The 20,680-nt window shown below is 56.5% G+C and overlaps 6 protein-coding genes across 6 annotated transcripts; 3 read left to right on the forward strand and 3 right to left on the reverse strand.

Moving 5' to 3' along the window:
- Window positions 1-5,830: 5,830 nt before the first annotated feature.
- B0T15DRAFT_525577 (uncharacterized protein) lies at window positions 5,831-9,228 on the reverse strand. The gene is made up of 7 exons (XM_062868854.1): window positions 8,826-9,228; window positions 8,451-8,769; window positions 8,224-8,403; window positions 8,009-8,166; window positions 6,982-7,958; window positions 6,734-6,936; window positions 5,831-6,670 (listed from the first exon to the last, which is right to left on the reverse strand). The coding sequence occupies exons 1-7, from the start codon at window positions 8,985-8,987 to the stop codon at window positions 6,099-6,101; spliced, it is 2,571 nt and encodes an 856-aa protein (XP_062724657.1). The 5' UTR covers window positions 8,988-9,228; the 3' UTR covers window positions 5,831-6,098.
- Window positions 9,229-9,387: 159 nt separating this feature from the next.
- B0T15DRAFT_525583 (ribosomal protein L36e) lies at window positions 9,388-10,432 on the forward strand. Its single transcript, XM_062868855.1, has 5 exons — window positions 9,388-9,496; window positions 9,621-9,638; window positions 9,771-9,871; window positions 9,940-10,021; window positions 10,075-10,432. Exons 1-5 carry the CDS (start codon window positions 9,458-9,460, stop codon window positions 10,150-10,152), a joined length of 318 nt encoding a protein of 105 aa, XP_062724658.1. The 5' UTR covers window positions 9,388-9,457; the 3' UTR covers window positions 10,153-10,432.
- Window positions 10,433-11,317: 885 nt separating this feature from the next.
- B0T15DRAFT_392779 (Metalloenzyme, LuxS/M16 peptidase-like protein) lies at window positions 11,318-14,968 on the forward strand (the record flags this gene model as incomplete). Its single annotated transcript, XM_062864657.1, has 3 exons — window positions 11,318-11,421; window positions 11,695-14,710; window positions 14,768-14,968. 3 exons carry the CDS (start codon window positions 11,318-11,320, stop codon window positions 14,966-14,968), a joined length of 3,321 nt encoding a protein of 1,106 aa, XP_062724659.1.
- A 613-nt stretch (window positions 14,969-15,581) lies between these two features.
- On the reverse strand, window positions 15,582-16,836 carry B0T15DRAFT_491432 (uncharacterized protein; the record flags this gene model as incomplete). The annotated part of the gene is made up of 2 exons (XM_062866780.1): window positions 15,582-16,089; window positions 16,163-16,836. 2 exons carry the CDS (start codon window positions 16,834-16,836, stop codon window positions 15,582-15,584), a joined length of 1,182 nt encoding a protein of 393 aa, XP_062724660.1.
- An 816-nt stretch (window positions 16,837-17,652) lies between these two features.
- Window positions 17,653-18,610, forward strand: B0T15DRAFT_121665 (acyl-CoA N-acyltransferase). Its single transcript, XM_062861630.1, has 2 exons — window positions 17,653-18,117; window positions 18,180-18,610. The coding sequence occupies exons 1-2, from the start codon at window positions 17,949-17,951 to the stop codon at window positions 18,581-18,583; spliced, it is 573 nt and encodes a 190-aa protein (XP_062724661.1). The 5' UTR covers window positions 17,653-17,948; the 3' UTR covers window positions 18,584-18,610.
- Window positions 18,611-19,221: 611 nt separating this feature from the next.
- On the reverse strand, window positions 19,222-20,388 carry B0T15DRAFT_391816 (2-nitropropane dioxygenase-like protein; the record flags this gene model as incomplete). Its single annotated transcript, XM_062864605.1, has 2 exons — window positions 19,222-20,228; window positions 20,331-20,388. The coding sequence occupies 2 exons, from the start codon at window positions 20,386-20,388 to the stop codon at window positions 19,222-19,224; spliced, it is 1,065 nt and encodes a 354-aa protein (XP_062724662.1).
- Between the last annotated feature and the right edge of the window lie 292 nt (window positions 20,389-20,680).

Here is a 20,680-nt window from a genome sequence, read left to right on the forward strand (position 1 = left end):
GATCCTGGCAAGGCTCCGCCTCCGCAAGGGAAGATCCTTGTCAAACCAACCAGTTCGGCTGTGTCGGAAAGGCGGTTCCTGAGAATCTTCTCAATTGTTTGCTGTCCCAGTGGGGCTGAGGAACGATGACGTCGCCGCACGTGGCGCGGATTAATGCAGCTGATGATTGCAGCCACCTTCCACGTAGGCACCCATCTTCTGATAGTATCTGACGAGGAAGTCGTGGGATCTTGAAGGACCCAACTACACCATCCTAACACACCACCAAACTCCTTTCTTAGTGATTAGGTACTATAGTGCCTCAAAACGTGCCATCCAATTGAGGTGACCCGAACCGCGCCGCCGGCCATGCAACTCCTGACGGCCTGTACAGTACACAGTCACACACGGCACGCAAGAGTGTCATGTGCCCAATTTGATTGATGACTTCAGGTTAGCTCTGCCGCTTGCATCTGCAGACTCTGCGGGGTTGGTGTCCTTCGTTGGTTACGAAAAACGCGAAACCGCGACTTCCCAGGTTAGCCCCCGCATGGCCCGACGGGACCTTCACCGTCCCATCACCTTGGTCCTCGTTCGCCTCACCTTCAGTGTGTGGGGTGGTAACAAAACCCCCAACATCCACACTGCGCAGGATAAAAATCAATGCATAGGCCTGATTTCGGCAATGGTGCTACCCTTCCCGCAAGGTCAGATCGATGTGGCCAGCCGATGCCGCTCGACACGGAGAAGGAACGGCGCAGTGAAGCCACCAGAAGTATGCTGCCGAGAAGCTTACTGCAGTATAAGTGGTTTTGGCCGAAGGGGAGGACAGCATTGGTACCTCAGGTACTGTGCTGTACACGACGGTATACCGCCGCTTTGGAATCGACACAGACGACGGCTTTGTCGTTTGCAAAATGGGGCTGTCGCATGGCTCGCCCAATCTTACGGGCCTTACTCCGGATTAGCTCAAGCCAATCCCTTCACGGGCCAGCCCTCCTAAGTCCTCGACAGACACCACACTTAGCGAGTCTCGAATATTACCGCCCCCGTTTTGTAAGCCGCCGAGCGAGACATGTCCTAACTCGGCGCAGTCAGCCGCACAATGTTGAATCTCTCGGCCGCAGCGGGCCTTTGGCTTCCGTGTCCTCGCCCCTTTGAGCCTTGCACCTTGCACCGCGCGAACTCGGCCGTCCGAGCAAGTCGACCCCGGTGTCGGACGGTGAGCTACCACATCTCCCAACCCGAGTACTTGCAGATGAGCCACGCCCACGCATTCTTCGGGTGCGGTGGGGAAGAGACGCGTCTTTGGGTCCGTCGGTCTGCTTGGCATTGCCTCGATTTTCTTCTGTGGATGCTTGGTTCTGGTGTATTGCCGCTGCCTCACTAGTCGATCGCAGCGATCTTGTGCTGCGGGAGAGCCTCGGGACTCTTGGCCTTTCCAAACGTTACGCATGCACAGCACAGTCTTGTTGTTTATACCTATCCATGGCCGTTTTGCGAATTGCAATGCATATGTCATGCGAGCTTTCAGAGACGCTGTCAGTTTGCCCAGCCGCCGAAGACTAACAAACATAAGACGCCCTCTTCGCAATCTCATAGAGTACTGTACCTATGCATGGCTACGGTAGCCCAGGGACGTCAAGGTCCTCCCCGAGCGGTGAGCCGTGGTTGCTCACCGCAACTCATTCCAAAGTTCAGCTACTTACCTAGTGTAGACACTCACCGGACGAAGGCCCAATAGCCGCACGCCAGACCTAGCTTGTGTAACGCGACTAATAAGACCAACTCACAGATTACCCAGCTGCATTGCTTGGGTCCCATCGCCCTCGGACTTTGCAACGGCATGAATCTGTCACAACTCTCTTGTCGAGACTAATGAATGACGGTCGAGTCGAGGGTCGCATTGCTAACGTGAGGGAAGGTCACCTGAGACTACAACTAATGAGATGGTTCCCTTCACTCTGTTGGTACGCTTCGATTGCTTCCAATCCCATCTCTCGGCACCGTCACAGTCTGACTGCGTCAACATGATGTATCGCCCAGAAGCTGCACGCTGCTGAGCCTTGTCGGCCTGCAGATGCACACGCAAAAGCATTGCCCCAAACTCAAACGGGCCCTAGGCTTGTGTTCTTTTGGGAAAGGGGACCATTCGCAATGCCACCCTGCTATCAGTGTCCCCTTCGACGTCAATAGCCGGGCTCAACTCTCTGCCAATAAGGGGCTAAGGGGAGGGGTGGGGAAATGCAAAGGCCTAGGCACCTTGCTTCTGTTGGTAGAGACCGTTATAGGCCTTTGCCTGGTAGAGGATGGTATGCACGGGTACCTCACCCTTCTCGGTACCCAGGAAGGGGGTGTCATCCACACTTTGCCTGGGGTTGGTCGGTGGGGGGGGCAGCTTGGGGGTGCGCGGTAGTATCAGCATCAACCTGCGGATCGGATGATGATGATATGGCAGGCTCCTCCTGAAAAAAAAAGATTCCAATGCAATAACTAACTAGGTGACCAGACAGGCAATATGCTGGCTTGATCAAGCCATGTCATGTCACACACACGCGCGCACACTATCATGATACACTTTGCAACTGTGTGGCTGCCTTGTCATATTCTGACAACTTCAATCTCATACGCTTTCGCCAAGTGTGGCCTGCCCTTCGTCCCACGGGGCACCCACGATCGGCTGCTTCCGAGACGGCCATACCTACCTTACCTACCTTAGCAATCACCGTCACGGCACTTAACCCCATCTATTTGTTACCAATACCGCTCAGGGCTGGGACCGCTCAATTCTGGAGCTCGTCGGTGGCGACATATGGTACATCAAGGGGGAGATAACACCATGCACCCCAATGTGGGTTATTTCCGTAGTGTAGTGGCTTTTTCATAATGCATGACGGCCAGCAGCTACTGTCCTGGGGTTGGTGGATCCAAGATCACATCACCACTACCTTAACTAAGTACCCTACTACTCGACGTAGGATGGCGGATGAGAGGGAGCGAGATGTGACAAGCTGCACAGTCTTTGCAGAACGCGTCGTCTGATGGGACGGAATGACCGAGTGGGAGACATGACCTTTGTGTCCTCTCCCGAGGGTGGTCCGTTTGTCTATCAGCCTCCCTCTACCTCAATCTACTTCTCTCTCCTTGCCCCGATAGGTGGTCTCACTGTCCCACACCGCAGTTCTGTAGAGATGTTCTTCGTAACGCCGGTGAAGGCCGAGTCCGGATCCGAGTGCCAGTTGACGAGCGGTCTGGCATATCACATGTGAGCGTGGATGGATGGATGGATGTATAAGAAGGCGTCATGTCACACTGCGTTGACGCCTGCATGAGCTTGGACTGCCCGGCTGTAGCTACCCGTCGTTGTCCTCCCCCATCCCCTGGCGCTCATTCGTGCTGTGGGTCGGACGGGGTGGCTTGCGGAAAGAGAGGATAGAAAATAACTAAGGACAGAAACTGAGGAGAGTGTGAAAAAAAGGGGGGACACAAAAAGAAGGGAGCAGATGCCAAGCACTCCTCAGCTGGCTTGGCTTGTTGGAGGCTTGGTTGCCTTGTCTTGTTGACCCCCTGGCCTTCCTGGCGGCGGCATCGTCCTCTGGAGTTTACGAGGATCGGTATGACCCGGTGCTAACTCTGAGCCGTTACTCGCCAAATAGGGCCGCGCTTCTGCATCAAAGTGGACAAAACGGCTCAATGAAGGTCAGTCGAGTAGCCGACTACTGTACCTAAGTACCATATATAAATAAACTGAAGTTGAGGCCATTTACACACCCGGGCCGCTAACGGGAGGATATCTGCTGTCCATGCGTAGCCCCGGGCACTGTCCTAGCTTGACTACCTAAGCGGGAAGCCAGGAGACACGAGACAACGGTCTATACAACGTCTTGCGGGGTTTAGCAGCATTGACACAACGGTACCAGTGGTACAGCGTCGTCTGAGTTTTCACGTTCCGCGAACGGTGTCAAGGTCGAACGAGTTGCACGACGTCTGCTCCTCTGAGCCCTGCCCTGCGTACTACTACCTACCACAGTACATAGGTACACCGCTTTGTGCCTTAATAATGCACTCATTGTGTAACATCAGTGGTAAAGACGCTGTGATGACCCCAAAAAAGGCTGCTGATGCAGGCTGTGGACGCGTTGTCCTGCAGTCTGCCGTGGCCAAGTCTAAATCGAGGTAGCATATTGGGAAGCCAGGCAAGGAATGAGAATGGGGGAGACTAAGACATGAGGCGGACATGTAATAATTCCCTCTCTTACGACGCAGATGCAAGACACGGCAGCAAAGACGACTGCAGTGTCTCACGCGACATCAGGTCGTGGCGTGGAGCATAGCATACCATCATTAGCCCAGTCGGGCCGCTTCCCTGGAGACTGAGAGACTGGCGTGTGGCTGGATGATGCTGCATAATATGTCTTTTTTTTTTGTCTGCATGTTTCATCCAAGTACAAAAGCAATTGCCTGTTGACGTGTCGTTTCGCGGGCAGGCAAAACGACGCAGAACGAGCGCTTTCGTGTTGCTGCAGCTCTTCATATCTCGCACTTCCCAATCAAGAGCTCTGCATTGCGGTCTTGTCTCGGGTAACACAAAGCTTGGCTAGAGAGGGACTAGCCTGGACATATCTGTTGGGTGTGGCTTGCTGATCGACAGCTTGGACGTTGAAGACACTCTTTGACTGATCCAATTAGAGATTTAGAAGAGGAACAGACACGAGGCAGCGCATTGTCTGAATCTTCTTTGATTCCTTCCTGTGAGTCGGACTGATGAGAGAGAGAGCCCAGGCAAGATGGAGCAAACATCCCACCCATGCTCTGTTTTGTCCCTTCCCTCCCCTCCCCCTGCCCAGCACCCACGTTCTGGACTAAACAGCCACCTCATCTCCCACGCCTTGTCACCGACTTACGGCAGCAAGGCAATCACGCCGAGCCCATCACCGTGGCCACCGATACGTTGTCCAATCCGAGCAAACGCAGCTAAGACAAGCCTTGCATCTCTCATTACGAGTTTGGCTTTTGCTTCTTCGCCGGCCCGATGAGCAGATGCAAGCCCTGTCTCGCATTGTCTCACTCTTGCAGTACGGTGGCTTCTGAGCAGGGGAGCTGGTAAGCACAGAGTAACTAGCGCACTGTACTGTATATCACATACATTCACTACCTGTACCCCAAAGGCACAATACATGCCTGGACTAGTTGCTACGGCGGGCAAGGCAGAGCAGGAAGGCCCAGACAGACACATGCATGTGCATGCTGGGCCGGTCGCCCTAGTGGCGGGCAGGGCATGTCAGGACAGGCCAGGCAGGGAGACAGCGACACGACAATGCTCTCTCCGTTGGTTTGTTGGCCCTTTACTTTGGCTATGACATGCACAGCAAGCGAGGGGAAGGACACCAGGGCGGCTGCCCTCTGACATCTCCGAGGACCCGAGGAGACAAGAAAGGACTAACTAAGGGGTGTCGTTGACTGGATTTTACCGCAAATCAGATAGTCATGCAAAGTTGCACGAAAACTGTGTGTGCTGTCTGCATGACAACCTTTTCCTGTGTGGTCCCCGAGTCGGACCGTTGTTGACGAGCTAATTGCATTGTAGCAGTGCAAGAAATCCCTCTGCAGAAACACTTGGCTGGTTGGACTGGGAGCGGAGAGGGTTAATGCACCTGAGAGTTGCGGTGGATGGGAACTATGTGCTTCGCAAAATCTCCTGTTGGGCCAGCTGCAAAACAAGTTGAGCTGGATTCAGGGGCAAGTAAACAATCGGCGCAAGCACTAGTTACCTGTAATGTTGGCAGAGACCCCACTCACTCTACACCGTAGGTAGACACGGCAACGTTACCAAAGAGGCAATAGCAAGTGTCAAGATGAAGCCGTAATCAAACAATAAATCTCCCTTGGTCCTGATGTCAGGAGGAGTTATTCGGGCAGGCTACCCAGGTACTTTTGCGCGGAAAATGGGCCGCACCACGAGGAGCTACATACCAGCCGCTCGATGGACCAACTTGCCAGGGGGATGCTATGAGTTCAGACAACGCGTCCGACTCCTTCTCTGTGCCTCACCATCCATGAGCCTTGTCCAACATAGGCCGCTCCCGCTCTCGTCCCCACCTACTCTCGCCTGTGCGGACTCATCCCCTCCCCTCTCCCAAAGGCCGCTCATTCCCGCGGATCTCTCGTATGACCTCTCTCGTGCGCGCATTATCCTCAAAGCTGGCGTTGACCAGATCCACAACCTCCTCGGCAGTGAAATACAAGCTCAGCTCCCCTTCCACCCACAAGAACCTCACATCCCTCAGATTGCTCTGCAGCACCTCGCTCAGGTACTTCAGCCTGAGCCAGTTGCCCGCAAACTGTGCCGTAACCGGCACCTCGACGGCATCGCCCTCTTCCTCCTTCTCGGTTCCTCTTCCTCCTCCTCTTCTTTCTCCCTGGAGTCGGCTGGGCAGGAACAGGTCATCCAGCTCTTCGACAGAGGCGATAAGCTTGGCGATGTTGTACGCCTCGTCCTGTCCAATCGACGGCAGGTCCATGACGTCGGCGATGATCTTGGCCGCGACCGCGTCGACCAGCGATCCGACGGCTTGCTGCCAGACGGAGCGCGCCAGGATGTCTTCCCAGGCCGCGGCAAGGGAGCGCACACGGGTGACGGCGGCTGAGACAGAGGATGCGGTGTCGTCTTGCTGCATCAAGTTTTGTTCACCTAGGAGGGGGTGTTGAGCTAAGCACGAATCTCTGGCTGTGGCGGAGAAGTGAAAAGGCTTACCACCTAGCAGGTCGCGCAAGACCGTCTTTTGGATGCTCAGCTCGTTGGTGTAGGCGCGGTTGGCAAAGTTTTGGAGGGTTTTGACGTCATTATCTAGCCGGAGCATGTTCTGCGCTCGCGGAGTGATGCCGTCGCGTGTCTTCCAAGATGTGGCGAAGTTTGAGAGCTGCTCTGCGAGGTAGGTAGAGTCGTTGTAGAGGTACCTGGACGGGTTAGGACGGCTCGGCTTGCGTAGAAGCACGACTTACATATTGCCGCCGATTTCCGGAGCATAGTAGTGAGGTGAAACCGCCCTGAACATGGCCAGGACAAGGGTGGGAAGACTGAATAAGCCCGCTGCTTGCGTCGCGACTGGGCTTTGTGTGAAGTGCTCTTGGGTCAGCGTGGCACCGTCTTCGACGAGGGCGTAGATTAGATCGAGGACTGGCTGAGGCATGGAAGAGATGCTGTATGATTCTCTCAATATCAACTCCCTGGTCTGCGATTCTGGCTGCGCCGTCGCTTGTGGCCTCTCCGGAGCTTTGACATCGTCGTCGTTGGTTTCATCGCCCCATCCCCACGCCGCTGAGGGGTCCTCTTCATCGTCTGGTTTGCTCTCCTTTGGCTCCTCTCCAGGGGCTTCTTCCTCGCCCCAGCCCCACGCATCAGTCCCATCATCGTCCCCCTCTCCCGCTTGTTTATCCGTGCCGCGGCCTGCTGCATCCTCAGCCGCTCCCTGATCCCCGTCATCCCACGCGTCCCAACCGTGGTCGTCACTGGAGGTCACGGCACCATTGGCGAGTAGTTGTTGACGCTCCAATCTCGAAACCATCTGCTTTTCGACCTTCTCGACCCGCTTCGATGCCCCGAGACCGCTTGAAAGCTTGGTCCGAACCGATTCCAGCGCTGCCTCTCTGCATTTCGAAAGCCATACCCTGGGCGCATTCTCCGTCCATTCTCGCAGACCGCCGAGGTTTGAGAACCCAAGGGCTTTCAACCTCGCGCAGAAGTCCCTAGTAGCTGTGATCACGTCCTGAAACCTCTCCATGTCCTGAAGAGAGGATGGAACGGCTGCATCAAGCCAAACACTCGTGATGCTGTGCATCGTTCCAGGCAGTAGTGTGGACGAAATGGTCTCGACAAGATCCGGCGGGAGTTGCTGTACCAGGAAAGAGAAGACCTGTTCGAGATCTGCGAACAAAGACTGGACCGTTTTGTCTGCTGAGCCTCGCACTTCTAAGATGCCCTGTGTTGCGTGTTACTAAAGGTACTCTGTAAAAGATCGAATAGACTCACGTCTTGTGCATGAAGGGCTGGCAATGTGTCTCTGGTAATCTTCATCCTCGGAAGGAGGATGGCTTTGTTGATATCCTGCCAGAGTCGATCCATCCGTTGGTCGACCTCCTTGTACGCTTTCAAGCCAACCACGACGTCCTCGAGGCTCATGGGCTCATCTATTCCAGTTCAGAACATCATGATGTTACAAGGAGACCCGGGTTGGGGGGACCCACCTTCCCTAGTCCTGCTTATCGAGACTCTCTGGTTCTCGGTGTCAACATTGATAAGCGTGGTCCACACACGTTCCAGGACCTCATGAACGTCCGACTTCAGTTCGAACGCTCTGATGTCGAGCAGTTTGACGGCACGGCATGCCTTAGTTACTGGGAGGGCATCCAACTCCTTCCACGATCCTGACAAGTTAGCGGGACTCGTCGGGGCTCGTGGGCGCGGCGCTTACTTTCAAGGAGGCGTAGCGCATCCAGTATGCGCCGTTCGTCCCGGGCCTGCTCGACCTCGTCCAGAGTGCGATTCACGGTCTTGATGCCTCTGAGCGTCTCCTGGACCTGGGCGTTGTAATTCAGCTCGCGTATCAAGAAGTCGGCTCTCGCTTCGATCTCATGTACGGTCGCCCCGGGCACGGTAGGAGCTTCAGATGCCCTGATGATCTCCGCCGCAAGAGCCTTGGACCGGAGGATGTCCTCCTGGACAGATTGCGCATTCGCTTGCCATGACCTCACATCGTCGGCTGTCTCTTCGTTGATCGCATGGATCTCTGCCTACGAATCAGTTGCGCTTAGCAGGCGCGCAATACCCGGTTGGTGTAGGCTCGTACCTGGAGCTTTGCCCTGGCCTCTGCAAGCGCTTGGATGGCTGTCGGTAACGATTCGGCGTTGACTGGCAATGAGGAGATTTCGTCTTCAGGGAAGGAGCCATGGACAGAGAAATCGACAAGCGCTCGAGCGAGCTGCGCCGGGGAAGAGTCTAGGGTAGCCATGGCTTATGTGGTAGGCAACTTGATCGCAACGCGGCCTGGACGAAGCTCGATGGAGATGCTAGTGTACCGATCCGTATCTGAGGCCCGCTCGTTGTTGCCGTGGCGCTAGCACTCCCGACAAGGTCAACTACTACGAGGGTCCCGCATACCAATCGAAACCTCGAGGATATGCCCGTCGAGAGTTGAATGTTTGGTATCCGATTTGAACTGATGTTGGCTAGCTCCCCAACTTAAAGTTGGCTATTGTCACAAGACGCTGTCTCGAATCGGAAGCTGATCAGTTCAAGCTCCCGGGGCTTGGTCGATTGCAGACCCACATCTAGCAGCTGTGGGCAGCTGCCACATATCCGTAGCTATCAAGCTCCACCCGCAACAGAACTTTTGCCCTGCACGCACAAACTCTCGCCGAATTTTCCTTTCCTCTTTCTGTTCAACGTCACGACGACAAGACCACGGCATCATCAGTCGCAATGGCCTCCACCAAGACCGAGAAAACCGGCCTGGCTGCCGTAAGTTTTAGACTGTCTCCCTCACTGATGCAAGTTGCGCGATCGTGCGGTGTTGTAATCGCCTCGCGCAACTCCGGCGAGCTTCGAACTGAATGAACAAAACCGCTGACTTTGTACTTCGCAGGGTCTTAACAAGGGCCACGTAAGATAAGCCTTTCTGTCTCACCTCGTGGAGGATCTCCGCTCTTGCTTCATCCTCGAACGGGATACATCGAAGCATATCCGCGGATGATGGACTCTTGGCTGACTTATGTCTGCTCTTCCCCCATTGCAGAAGACCACCGCCCGCGTGAGCAAGCCGCGCGTGAGCCGCACCAAGGGCCACCTCAGCAAGCGGACCGCCTTTGTTCGTGACCTCGTCAAGGAGGTTGCCGGGTACGTTTTCCTGCGCGCTTACAGTGTCTGATGTGGATCGGTGAGGTTCTAACGACGGCATGAAACAGCCTTGCTCCCTACGAGCGCCGCATCATCGAACTTCTCCGCAACAGCAAGGACAAGCGCGCCCGTAAGCTCGCCAAGAAGAAGGTAGGAATCATTGATCAATGGTCTTCTGGGGATATCTGCTGACAATCGACCAGCTTGGCACTTTCGGCCGCGCCAAGGCGAAGGTCGAGGACATGACCCGTGTCATTGCCGAGTCTCGTCGTGCCCACTAAGCGCCGCATCGCTTGGGGCAGATGCCGGGGTGGACATCGAGGGATCTGATGACGGATTCTGGGGATATGATGGCTATATGGAAGGTTGTTACCCTTCCGGCATCGTTTTCACATCGCTCCTAGAGCAGGATAGCTATGGGCCAGAATCGACCTCGCGGTTGCCTTCGGTGAAGTGGTTTTAACTTGGTTGGCCCTTGTGACCTGATGATCCATACTGTGAACCCAGTATTAGGTAGCTCGCCAAAGTGAGTTCGCTAAGTATCTGACCACAATTCTCGACGTAAGTCTAAGTCGGCCATTATGATTGCTCGTAAGAAAGCAGTCATCAACAGAGTACATCACCCCCTTTTACAGGTAGTAGTAGTGCACACTCTCTGGTATAACATGGAGCTCTCATATCGGCGTGGGCTGCCCGTCAGGGTCCACACTCAATGCCGACTCCGTGGATCCTCACTTTTGGCGGGGCTCACTACCGCGGCTGCTGTATGTGGTATTCCATTGCCCCGCCATCAAGAGCTCACAATTGCCAACTTGGGTCCAGTTGAAGTGTTGTATCTGTAGGACGAATGTTCCCACTCGTCTCTGTCTCCAACTGCCCGTGTGTCCCAGGAGACACGTATAGAGAAATTCTAAGTCGTTCTTTTATCTTCATAGTCTTTCGCCCTCCTGGTTACGTTACTTCAGACAGGCCCTCCCCGCCTCCACCCCATATCAACCCATAAACAGAAAAAAAGGAAGAGGGACATCACACGCCTCAAGAACGGGTTTACTGCTTGCCTACCTCTCAACACCTGCATTCAGGTCACTCCTGCGCGCGCCTCGCAGGCCGATTAGCTGGGAAGCAGGTAGCTCAAGCGCCATTGGCCTCCAGCTCTGCGGCCAGGCAGCAAGGCGACGTCTTACTTGTCGCGTGCATTCACAAGTCCGGTATGTGCGTTTGCTAGCATCGAGCGAGGCTTCAACGATGCCCCTTCTTTACTCGCTTTAGACAGACGACAACTCGCTTTCGCAAGCTCAGCCGATCTCATCAACTACACCCTCAGACTCAACGACCTTTGCCCATCGCTCAAGGCATTGGACTTTGTCTTCGCTCCTCTCCCGCTTCCCTTACAATCCCCTGTTCTCCCATGAGCATCCTGTGTGCCAGCACGAACATCACGACAACATGTCTCGGTGTTGTATATCGCATATCCTCCTCTATTGGGTCGTTGTGGTACTCATCACCTCTGCCGCAGCCCAACATACCGCGCATCCGACCTTGGACCACGGGTACGCGTGGTTCACTTGCATTCACCCAAGACTCTCCTAGTTCAGGTTCCCGCCCCTGCTTGCAGGTTACGGGCCCATTGTTGTCAGCACGTTAACAACCTGGTCTTTATCCTGCCACTGCCTGATGCTGTTTCATCCTACTCAGCGGGACAAGCCAGTGGCTTTCCGAACCACTCTCTCTTATAGGGCCAACCTTGATCTCGCTTAATCATTCCGACTAATACCATGATTAAGACATGCTTGCACTCATATCCGCCGCTAATCATGTACCAGTTACCTCCAAGGCCTGATGCAAAGCATAACCGGCCGAAACATGACGACCCAGTCACAGAGGCCCCGGTTCCGCAAGGTCCAGAGTTTCCGCACCGACTATGCCCCGACCACCATCACCCAGTATGAGTCGGAGAGGAGTGGCATGCAGGTCATTGTGGCGGACCGCCAGGGACCCAAGGTCAATGGCTACTTCACCCTGGCTACCGAGATCTTCGATGATTCGGGGGCTCCCCACACACTAGAGCACCTCGTCTTCATGGGATCCAAGAGCTACCGGTACAAGGGCTTGCTGGACAAGTTGGCCGGCCGAGCTTACTCGAACACCAACGCCTGGACCGCCGTCGACCACACGGCCTACACGCTCGAGACGGCTGGCTGGGAAGGCTTTGCCCAGATCCTGCCCGTATATCTTGAGCACGTCATTGTGCCCAACATCACCGACGATGCCTGCGTGACCGAAGTCCACCATATCGACGGCGAGGGCAACGACGCCGGCGTGGTCTACTCCGAGATGCAAGCGCTCCAATACAGCAGCAACGAGCTCATGGATCTGCGCGCCCGGCGACTGCTCTACCCAGAGAACATCGGCTTCCGATACGAGACCGGGGGCATGATGGAAGCGCTCAGAGTCCTGACGCCTCAGCGGATCCGAGAATTCCACAAAGCCATGTATCAGCCCCAGAACTTGGCCATCGTGATCATTGGCGAGGCCGACCATGACAACCTCCTGCGAATCCTGGACGACTTCGAAGAGAGCATCAAGGATGACATTCCACCGCCGAACCCCCAGTTCAAGCGCCCCTTTGTGGACTCGCCTCAGCCACCACCGCTGGAGAAGACGGTTGTGGAGACGGTCGAGTTCCCCGAGGAGGACGAGTCGACTGGTGAGATCGTGGTTGCTTTCTTTGGCCCAAGCTGCATCGATCAGGTCCAGGCTTCGGCCGTGAACATCCTCCTGACGTACCTGTGTGGCTCTTCGGTGTCGGTTATCGAAAACACCATGGTCGAGAAGGAGCACCTGGCGAGCTCCGTGTCGTACTGGTGGGACAGCAGGCCCGACATGGTCATCTGGTTCCAGCCAACTGGTGTTGCCGCCGACAAGCTCGCCTTCGTCGAGCAGCGTCTGATCTCCCTCCTGAAGGAGGTTGCTTCGAAGCCCCTCGACATGAGCTACATCAAGGAGTGCATACAGCGGGAGCAACGGCAGATCAAACTCCATGCCGAAAGCTCGGAGCAGTTCTATGCCACCAACATTATCACCGACTACCTCTTTGGAAAGCGTGACGGTACTACGTTGAAAGACCTGGGCTCATTGAGTGAATACGACGTTCTCGAGACCTGGAGCGAGGAGCAGTGGAGAGACTTTCTGAAGAAATGGATCTCTGATGCCCACCACATCTCGATCCTGGGGAAGCCGTCGATGGAGCTCGCCAAGACCCTCAAGGAAAACGAAGAAGCACGGTTGGCCAAGAGAAGAGAGGAGCTTGGGAAGGATGGCCTGGAGCGCCTGAGGGAGCGGCTCGATACCGCAAAGAAGAACAACGACAAGCCGATCCCGCCAGAGGTGCTGGATCAGTGGCCTGTCCCTGGCACCTCTTCCATCCACTTCATCGAGTCCGCAACCGCAAGATCAGGCAAAGCCCGGGCTCTGGGCGTGTTGGACAACGCCGCGCAGAAGGCCATTGACGCAGCGCCCCAAGGCCTGCCACTATTTGTGCAGTTCGAAGACGTCCTCACGAACTTTGTGCACCTCACGGTTCATGTAGGCATGGCGCAGACACCCATCAGGTACAAGCCGCTCGTGGGTCTGTTCGCGGACAACTTCTTTAACTCTCCGGTGTTGCGAGATGGCAAGCGGATCGAGTTCGAAGAAGTTGTCAAACAGCTCGAGAAGGACACCATCAGCTACCAGATCACATCGGCCGTCCGTCTGGGCGACTACGAAGGCGTGGCCATCCAGTTCCAGGTGGACCGGGAGAAATACTCCACCATCATCAGCTGGCTGCGGACGCTCATGTTTGACATCGTCTTCGATCCTATTCGCATCAAGGCAGCCATTGTTAAGGCGCTCGCGGACATCCCCGAGGCGAAGCGAGATGGACGGGTCATGGCTCAGGAAGTCGATATGGCCATTCATTTTAAGCCCGAGTCATACCTTGCGGCGAAGCGGACGCTGGTCAAGGCCGTGTATCTGCGCCGCCTCAAGAAACTGATCGAGGAGGAACCTGAGACGGTAGTGTCATGGTTCGAGGAGCTTCGCAAGAGCCTGTTCACCTCCGACAACATCCGCGTCCTCGTTACGGCAGACGTTGCCAAACTCGCCAACCCGGTCGCGGCATGGGACGATCTCACCAAAGCCCTCGGTCCAGACCCTGCCAAGGATATCCTCCCCATCACCAAGCTCTCCTCGATGCTGAACGCCGAGGGCCAATCGCCCGGTTCCTTCGGTAGCGTCATCATCCCCATGACAACGCTGGACAGCTCCTACAGCGTTAGCACGGCAACGGGCCTGCAATCGTATGCCGACCCCCGCCTGCCCGCCTACCTGGTCGCGCTCGGCTACCTCGAGGCGGTGGAGGGCCCGCTCTGGAACGCGGTCCGCGGCAACGGTCTCGCCTACGGCGTCTCCTTCTCGCGCGAGGTCGACGGCGGCTACATCCAGTTCAAGGTCTACCGCTCGCCGGACGCCAGCAAGGCCATCGAGGCGAGCCGCGCCACGGTCGCGAGGCTGGCCTCGGGCGAGGTGCTGCTGGACCGGCACCTGGTCGAGGGTGCCGTCAGCGGCGTCGTCTTTGGCGCGGCCGACGAGCAGGAGACCATGTCGGCTGCCGCGCAGCAGAACTATGTTGTCAGCGTCGTGCGCGGGCTGGAGCCAGGGTGGAACAAGAAGATCCTGGCGCGCGTCCGCGAGGTGAAGGAGGACGAGATCCGTGCCGTCATGCGCGAGGTCATCATGCCCGTGTTTGAGCCTGGTAAGAGCAACGTTGTGGTGACGTGTGCCCCGATCATGGAGGAGGTAAGTGTTTCCCCGTCCCTAGGTCCAAAAACAAAGAGGCTAACGGAAATCGAACAGAACATGGTCAAGGCGCTTGCTGCGGCCGGCTACAAGACGCAGGTGCAGCCGCTGTCGCATTTCTATGACGACTATGGGCTGAAGGCGGGTGACGATGACGGTGAGGAAGAGGACGAGGACGAGGACGAGGATGAGGAAGACGAGAATGAGGATATGGAAGATGGATCCTACACGTCAGAGTCCGATGAGGACATGGACTGAGCGTGGATGGACTCGGGTAGAAAGGAACCAGGTTATGCATGTCGTAGACGTTGTTGCATGTTTAGAAACTGGCAATGCGCAATCCGAGGGCGGCACTTTGGTTGGAGTCAGCTCCCAGTTTTGGCTCTTCACTTAGCGGTATGATGTTCACACCCCCTTCGACCACAACTCCAAGAGAGCAATCCTGGAGACGGACTGGCCCCAAACTGATCACAAGAGAAGGCATGGAGTCGTATTATTTCCATTTACTAACCCGTTCTATGCCACTGTCGCTTTGAAACCCATACCTCGACAACTTAAGAGGCCATCGCTTCTATGCCAACCGTCATATTCCGGGAGGGACATCGCTTCAAAGCAGCAGTCCTCTGTCCCCTCTCGCATCCCTCCTTGGACGCCGTCAGTGAGAGATGTATATATAATGTATGATGGTAAAATCATGGTATTATTTCCGCCATAATATGCGTCGGACACACCGCATAAAACCAACCCAACCCAAGTCTAAAAACACTCGTACCTCCCCCCAAACATTCTCTCTCCCGCACTTCTCTTTGACCGCGCCCCCTGCCTTAGGTGCCCAGAGTCAAAAAAAACCAAAGCTACTAGTAGAGCTAGGCTATGCCTGCGACGACTCGGCGAGCGCTTTTAACCTCTCGCGCCAGGACTCGCAGACCTCCTCGAAGCCGCCGACGACCTCGCCGCAGACGTGCGCGCACTCGCGCCGGGCGAGCCGCTCGCCCCAGTTGCCGCGCGCCAGCCAGCGCTCGCCCTCCTCGCGCAGCTCCTCGTCGCGGCGCATCTCGGCCACCAGGTCGCGCGCGCTCTTGAGCCGCCGCGTCGCCGTCGTCGTCGTCTGCCGCGACATGTGCAACGCGTCCGACAGGTAGTTGAGCGTCTGCACCAGGTCGGCCGTGAGCGCGTGCAGCGAGGCGAGCGACTGGAAGGCCGCGGTGGAAGGGCGCGGCATGAGGTCCGACAGGGAGAGGAGCATCGGCAGGAGGCTGTCGATTGTTTCCGGGTCCGGGGGCGCGACCAGCGGGGAGAGCAGGGGGAAGGTAAGGTTGTGCAGCTGGCGGGTTTGGTGGGCGAGGTGGGTTGTTAGCGCCGAATGCGCGGTTATTAACCTGTGGGTTGTGTTACTCAGTTTGCGTTCCAAAGGAGTGAAAGGGGGGAAGAAGGGGAGGGGGGTATAGTTACCTTGTAGCGCCTCCCTCGATGCCGCCCTGAGAACCCAGGTCCCGCAGCCCTTCGGTAACTCGCTTGAATGCCCCGTCTGCCGCTGAGCCGTTCTTCTCCGTTCCCCTCCGCGCCAGGGATTCGACCTCGTCCATCTTGTCGACCAGCCTGGGCGGCCACCCAGGCGATTCTAGGTCGGATTCACTGCCGTACTCGCTCCCATCGTACTCACTTCCCTTCCGCCGATGACCCCGCCCACTCGGTGTCGGCAGCCCGAGGCTCGCCTTGTCGTTACTTCCTCTCCCCGCCTTCGAGGGACTCCCCACATCCACGCCGCTATCCCTGACCACTTCGTCTTTCCGTTCCCCTGTGGTATCCTCCAAGCTGATCCCCGGCGCCCTTTGTTCTCCGTTCGCTTCCTGCTCCTCGTCGCCATAGTCGCCCTCTTCATACGCATCGTCGTAATCTTCCTCGTCCGAGAAGGCGCCAGCCAGTTCATCCGCTAAATTCCCGAGTCCACTTTCCCCTCCGCCACCGCCTGTCACGCTGGAGATGCCTGCATCCATGGACGAGTCGTTGAAGGAGGACGCTTTGGACAGGCGACGCTCTTGTTGTGGAGAGTATGAGGCGTAGGAGGCGGCGGAGTAGTCGAGCGAGCCATGCCGGGAGTGGCCCGGCGTTCGAGGCGATGACATCTCGTCTAGGCTGTAACGTTATGACCGGAGGTTTGTGCTGGTTTGTTCGACCCCGTTTCCCTATCTGTTACGCTGTGTATCGGCACTCCGCAGGTTGTTGTAAGGGTTTGAAACCTGTCTGGGTGCTGCCAGTGGCTCAGACCATTCGTCGCTCTTGATGGCTCCACGCGAATGACAGATGGTTCCAATAGTTAGACGTGGAGCTGCAGGCTGCGTCACTTGATCCGGTGGTTACCGTGGTTTCCAGGAAGAATGCTCTCCGTCGGTCGCGGAGGAACAGCGTCGCAAAAGGGTGCAAGGTATAATAGCGGACTGTGCGGCCTATAACTGACCGCCTGGATCCAATCGGAGCGCGCCGATGCTGGGGGGAAGAAACAGATGGTTGATGTCACAGGTCAACCCGGGCTTGTTTCAATATCCAGAGAGCGATCGAGCATTGAGGGTTGCTACCGTAGTGAAAAGGCACTGATGTAGAAGATATTTGTGCCTCGCAGCTCGAGTCTTTTATTAGCGGTCTTTATTAGGCCGCATTTGAGCATTCAAGCCCAGCCGCCGCTGTATGCCAACTGTCCCACCGCAACGCCCAGGCACCGTTTTCGAAGTCGGCATCAACGGGCATGCGCAGGGTGGGGCCAATGGTGGGATTGCAGGACCGCGCATGGAGTCGCTGCGGTACTACTTCTTTAGCATCAGACACCTGATGGTGCGCGTACAAATTGTTAGACACTAGCGTACTGGCTTGTCACTTGTCATATACCCTGTGAGATACCTTATCTCACTTTATGCACGGAAAATAAATGAACATCCCTAGGTTACGCTTGATGGAACTTCGTTCATGATGACGGCGATGAGCATCTGCTTTAAGTTGTCTCAATGTCTACTGGGTCTGACTTCCCTACGGATAGAGCCTTCAGGTTTCCTGACGGGAAGTGAGGACAAATGGTGGGAGCATCCATGAGGCGGGGCAGCGGCAGGGTTGAAGCAGGGGACCAGTTCCCCTCCGAACTTTAACTTGGACCCATCCATCTCAACTTCAACAACCCCTCCTGGAAACCTGCCGTGAAGCGACTTGGGCCGACAACTCCCACCAGCACAGCCCGCCTGCTCGTGCCATGGCCAACTTCCGCAGGTTTCGGCCTGGCGATCTGAACAAACTCTCAAAATGCAATCTCGATCCTTTCACCGAGACATATGAGCTTGGGTTCTACCTTCAGTACTATGCGACATGGCCGTCACTCTTCCAGGTCGCCGAGGACCAGCACGGCAACATCATAGGCTACAGTATTTGACCACGGCTCGCTTCTCATGTTTTGTGGCCCTGGCGCGCTGACGACGCTCTGTAGTCATGGGTAAGCTCGAGTCGTCGCCCGACGTGTACCGTTTCTCGGAGCACTACTTGCCCTGGCACGCCCACATCACGGCCGTCACCGTGGCCCCGGAAGCCCGCCGGCTAGGTATCGGCAAGCTGCTCACGGAGCAGCTCGAGATGGCGGCCGACGCCAACAACGCCTGGTTCGTCGACCTGTTCGTGCGCGTCAGCAATCATAAGGCCATTGCCTTCTACAAGAGCATGGGGTACAGCGTCTTTAGGGTGGTCAAGGATTACTATGGCGAGCATTCGAGTGATCCTACCCTCTCGAGCGAGGACGCCTACGACATGCGAAAGCCCATGAAGAGGGATGTCAAGAAGGAGCATATCAGGGAGGATGGCGAGAAGCACGAGGTCACTCCCGCCGATGTGTGGTGAAACGGCCCTGCGAAAATGCCCGCACGGGGCTTACCATGATCGAGATCCGCCTGTCAATGAGGATGTAGCCGGGCTGTATCATGACGTCCAGCTCTCACTTTCCATGTCCGGGGAACTCCAGGATACTCGGCCATGTTTTGGCAGGCGTACCCCAACACGATACCTGCACAGGACGACCGAGCATGTCGCAAGCCGCGAAAATTACGGCGGTGTCCTGCGGAGTGGAGAGTACCTGGCATAGTGCCATGATGTCTTAACGAAGGGCGTTGCATAGGCACCATTGCTGGTATCGACGGCAGACGGGTCCCGCTTGGGGTCCGTTAGTGGGGCATCGCCTACTGTCTCCGTCGCCGGCAAGCCCTGGATACCCATTCCCCAGCGATGCGAAGAACTGGCCCGTTGGCGGGGAGTGACTCCAATGGTACGGTTCTTGCCTGCTTAGTTTCGGATTTGCTGCATCTTCAGCAAGCCAGGTGATCCCATGGATGAATGTTTTGGATACAAATTACAATCAGATACCTCACACAACCATGATCCAAGCCTCACATCATGGTGGGTTACCTAGTCCAGCAGCACCTGCTCCCATAGACCTCCTGCGATGGCAATCGGCTTGGCCAAGCCATCCCCTGATATTGAGATTACAGCTTGCTCTCCTTGTTTGCGCCGAGATATGTATTGGCCAGCTTCAGCATCTCAACCGCCTCGGCGACCATCTCGTCGACGATCTCTCCCGCCGGCTGCACCTCCTTGATTGCGCCGGCCACTTGGCCCATGAGATGCGGCACGTCAATCTCATTGCCCTGCTCCAGATCATGCTCGATCGGCACGATGCCCTTGCTGCACAGCTCCTGAATCTTGTCCGGCTGCGCATGCCACTTCCGGATGTACTCGTTCGTCTTCATCCGCAGCGGCCGCCCGCTTAACACCAGCGTCCGCTCCGTGCCGTCAAACCCACAACTCACCACTTCCCGCTTATGTTCCTCGCTGCACCCGGCCTCGACACTCGCCACGAACCTCGTGCCAACCCACACGCCGGCCGCGCCCTGCATCAACGAGCTCGCCAGCCCCCGCCCGTTCGAGATCCCGCCTGCCGCCACCACAAGCGCCGTCTGCTCGCCCCCAAGCATCCGCGGCCGATACTGCCTCGCGACATCCACCACGGCCGGAATGAGCACGCTATTCGCGATATCCCCCGTATGGCCGCCGCCCTCCCCTCCCTGCGCGCAAACCAGATCCACGCCCAGCTCAAGCGCCTTGACGGCGTGTTTCGGATGTCCCACCATGTTCATCACGAGTATCCCCGCGCCATGCAACCGGTCAATCACCCGCTTGGGCGGCACCCCGACGGCACTGACAAACAACTTGGCTCCCGACTCGATCGTGATGTCGATCAGCTCGTCCAGCTTGCCCCCCGTGTAATCGTGGTTGGTCTTGCGCGCCGACCCCCCGAGCTGCGGCAGGGCCAGGTCAATGCCGAACGGCAGGTCCGGGGATCGCAGGTGGGTTTTCAGCTCGGCGATGATCTCGCGGAGCTGTGCGGGCGTGTACATGAAGCCGCCGATCACGCCGAGGCCGCCGGCGTTGGACACGGCTGCGGCGAGGCGGGCGCCTGAGGTGCGTGCCATACCGGCCAGGAGGATGGGGTCTGTTGAAGGAGTTAGACTCAGTTAGTGGCTTATTTCTTTTGTCGATCTACCAACCAGATGGGTCGAGGCGACGGGTGCCATGTCCACAAAGTAGTACTTACGGCGAATCCCGAGAAGGGTGGTCAAGGGGGTAGTAATCGGGCCTGTTGGGGAAGACATTTTTCGGGGGAACCCAGGGTAGCAGGCGTGATGAGAATGATCTAAGTGAAAGACGTTGGTGAAGACAGTTGTAGCCGACCTCGAGATCCTTCATGAAACGACGTCACTCAGCGGCCTATAAGTGGGTGGTGAATGGATAGGGAACAAGCTGGTGAAGACAAGGGAGGTGTTTACAGCAAGATGAAGAGCGATGATGATAAGTCAAAGTCAACCGTTCATCGCAAGAACCAGAACCTTGCTATCATCTCATGGTTTCGCAGCTCTCACTCCCAACAAAGCAGGGGAAGACAGG

The sequence above is a fragment of the Chaetomium strumarium genome (assembly GCF_033439665.1).
Source record: "Chaetomium strumarium strain CBS 333.67 chromosome Unknown B0T15scaffold_2, whole genome shotgun sequence".
Classification (NCBI taxonomy): domain Eukaryota; kingdom Fungi; phylum Ascomycota; class Sordariomycetes; order Sordariales; family Chaetomiaceae; genus Chaetomium; species Chaetomium strumarium.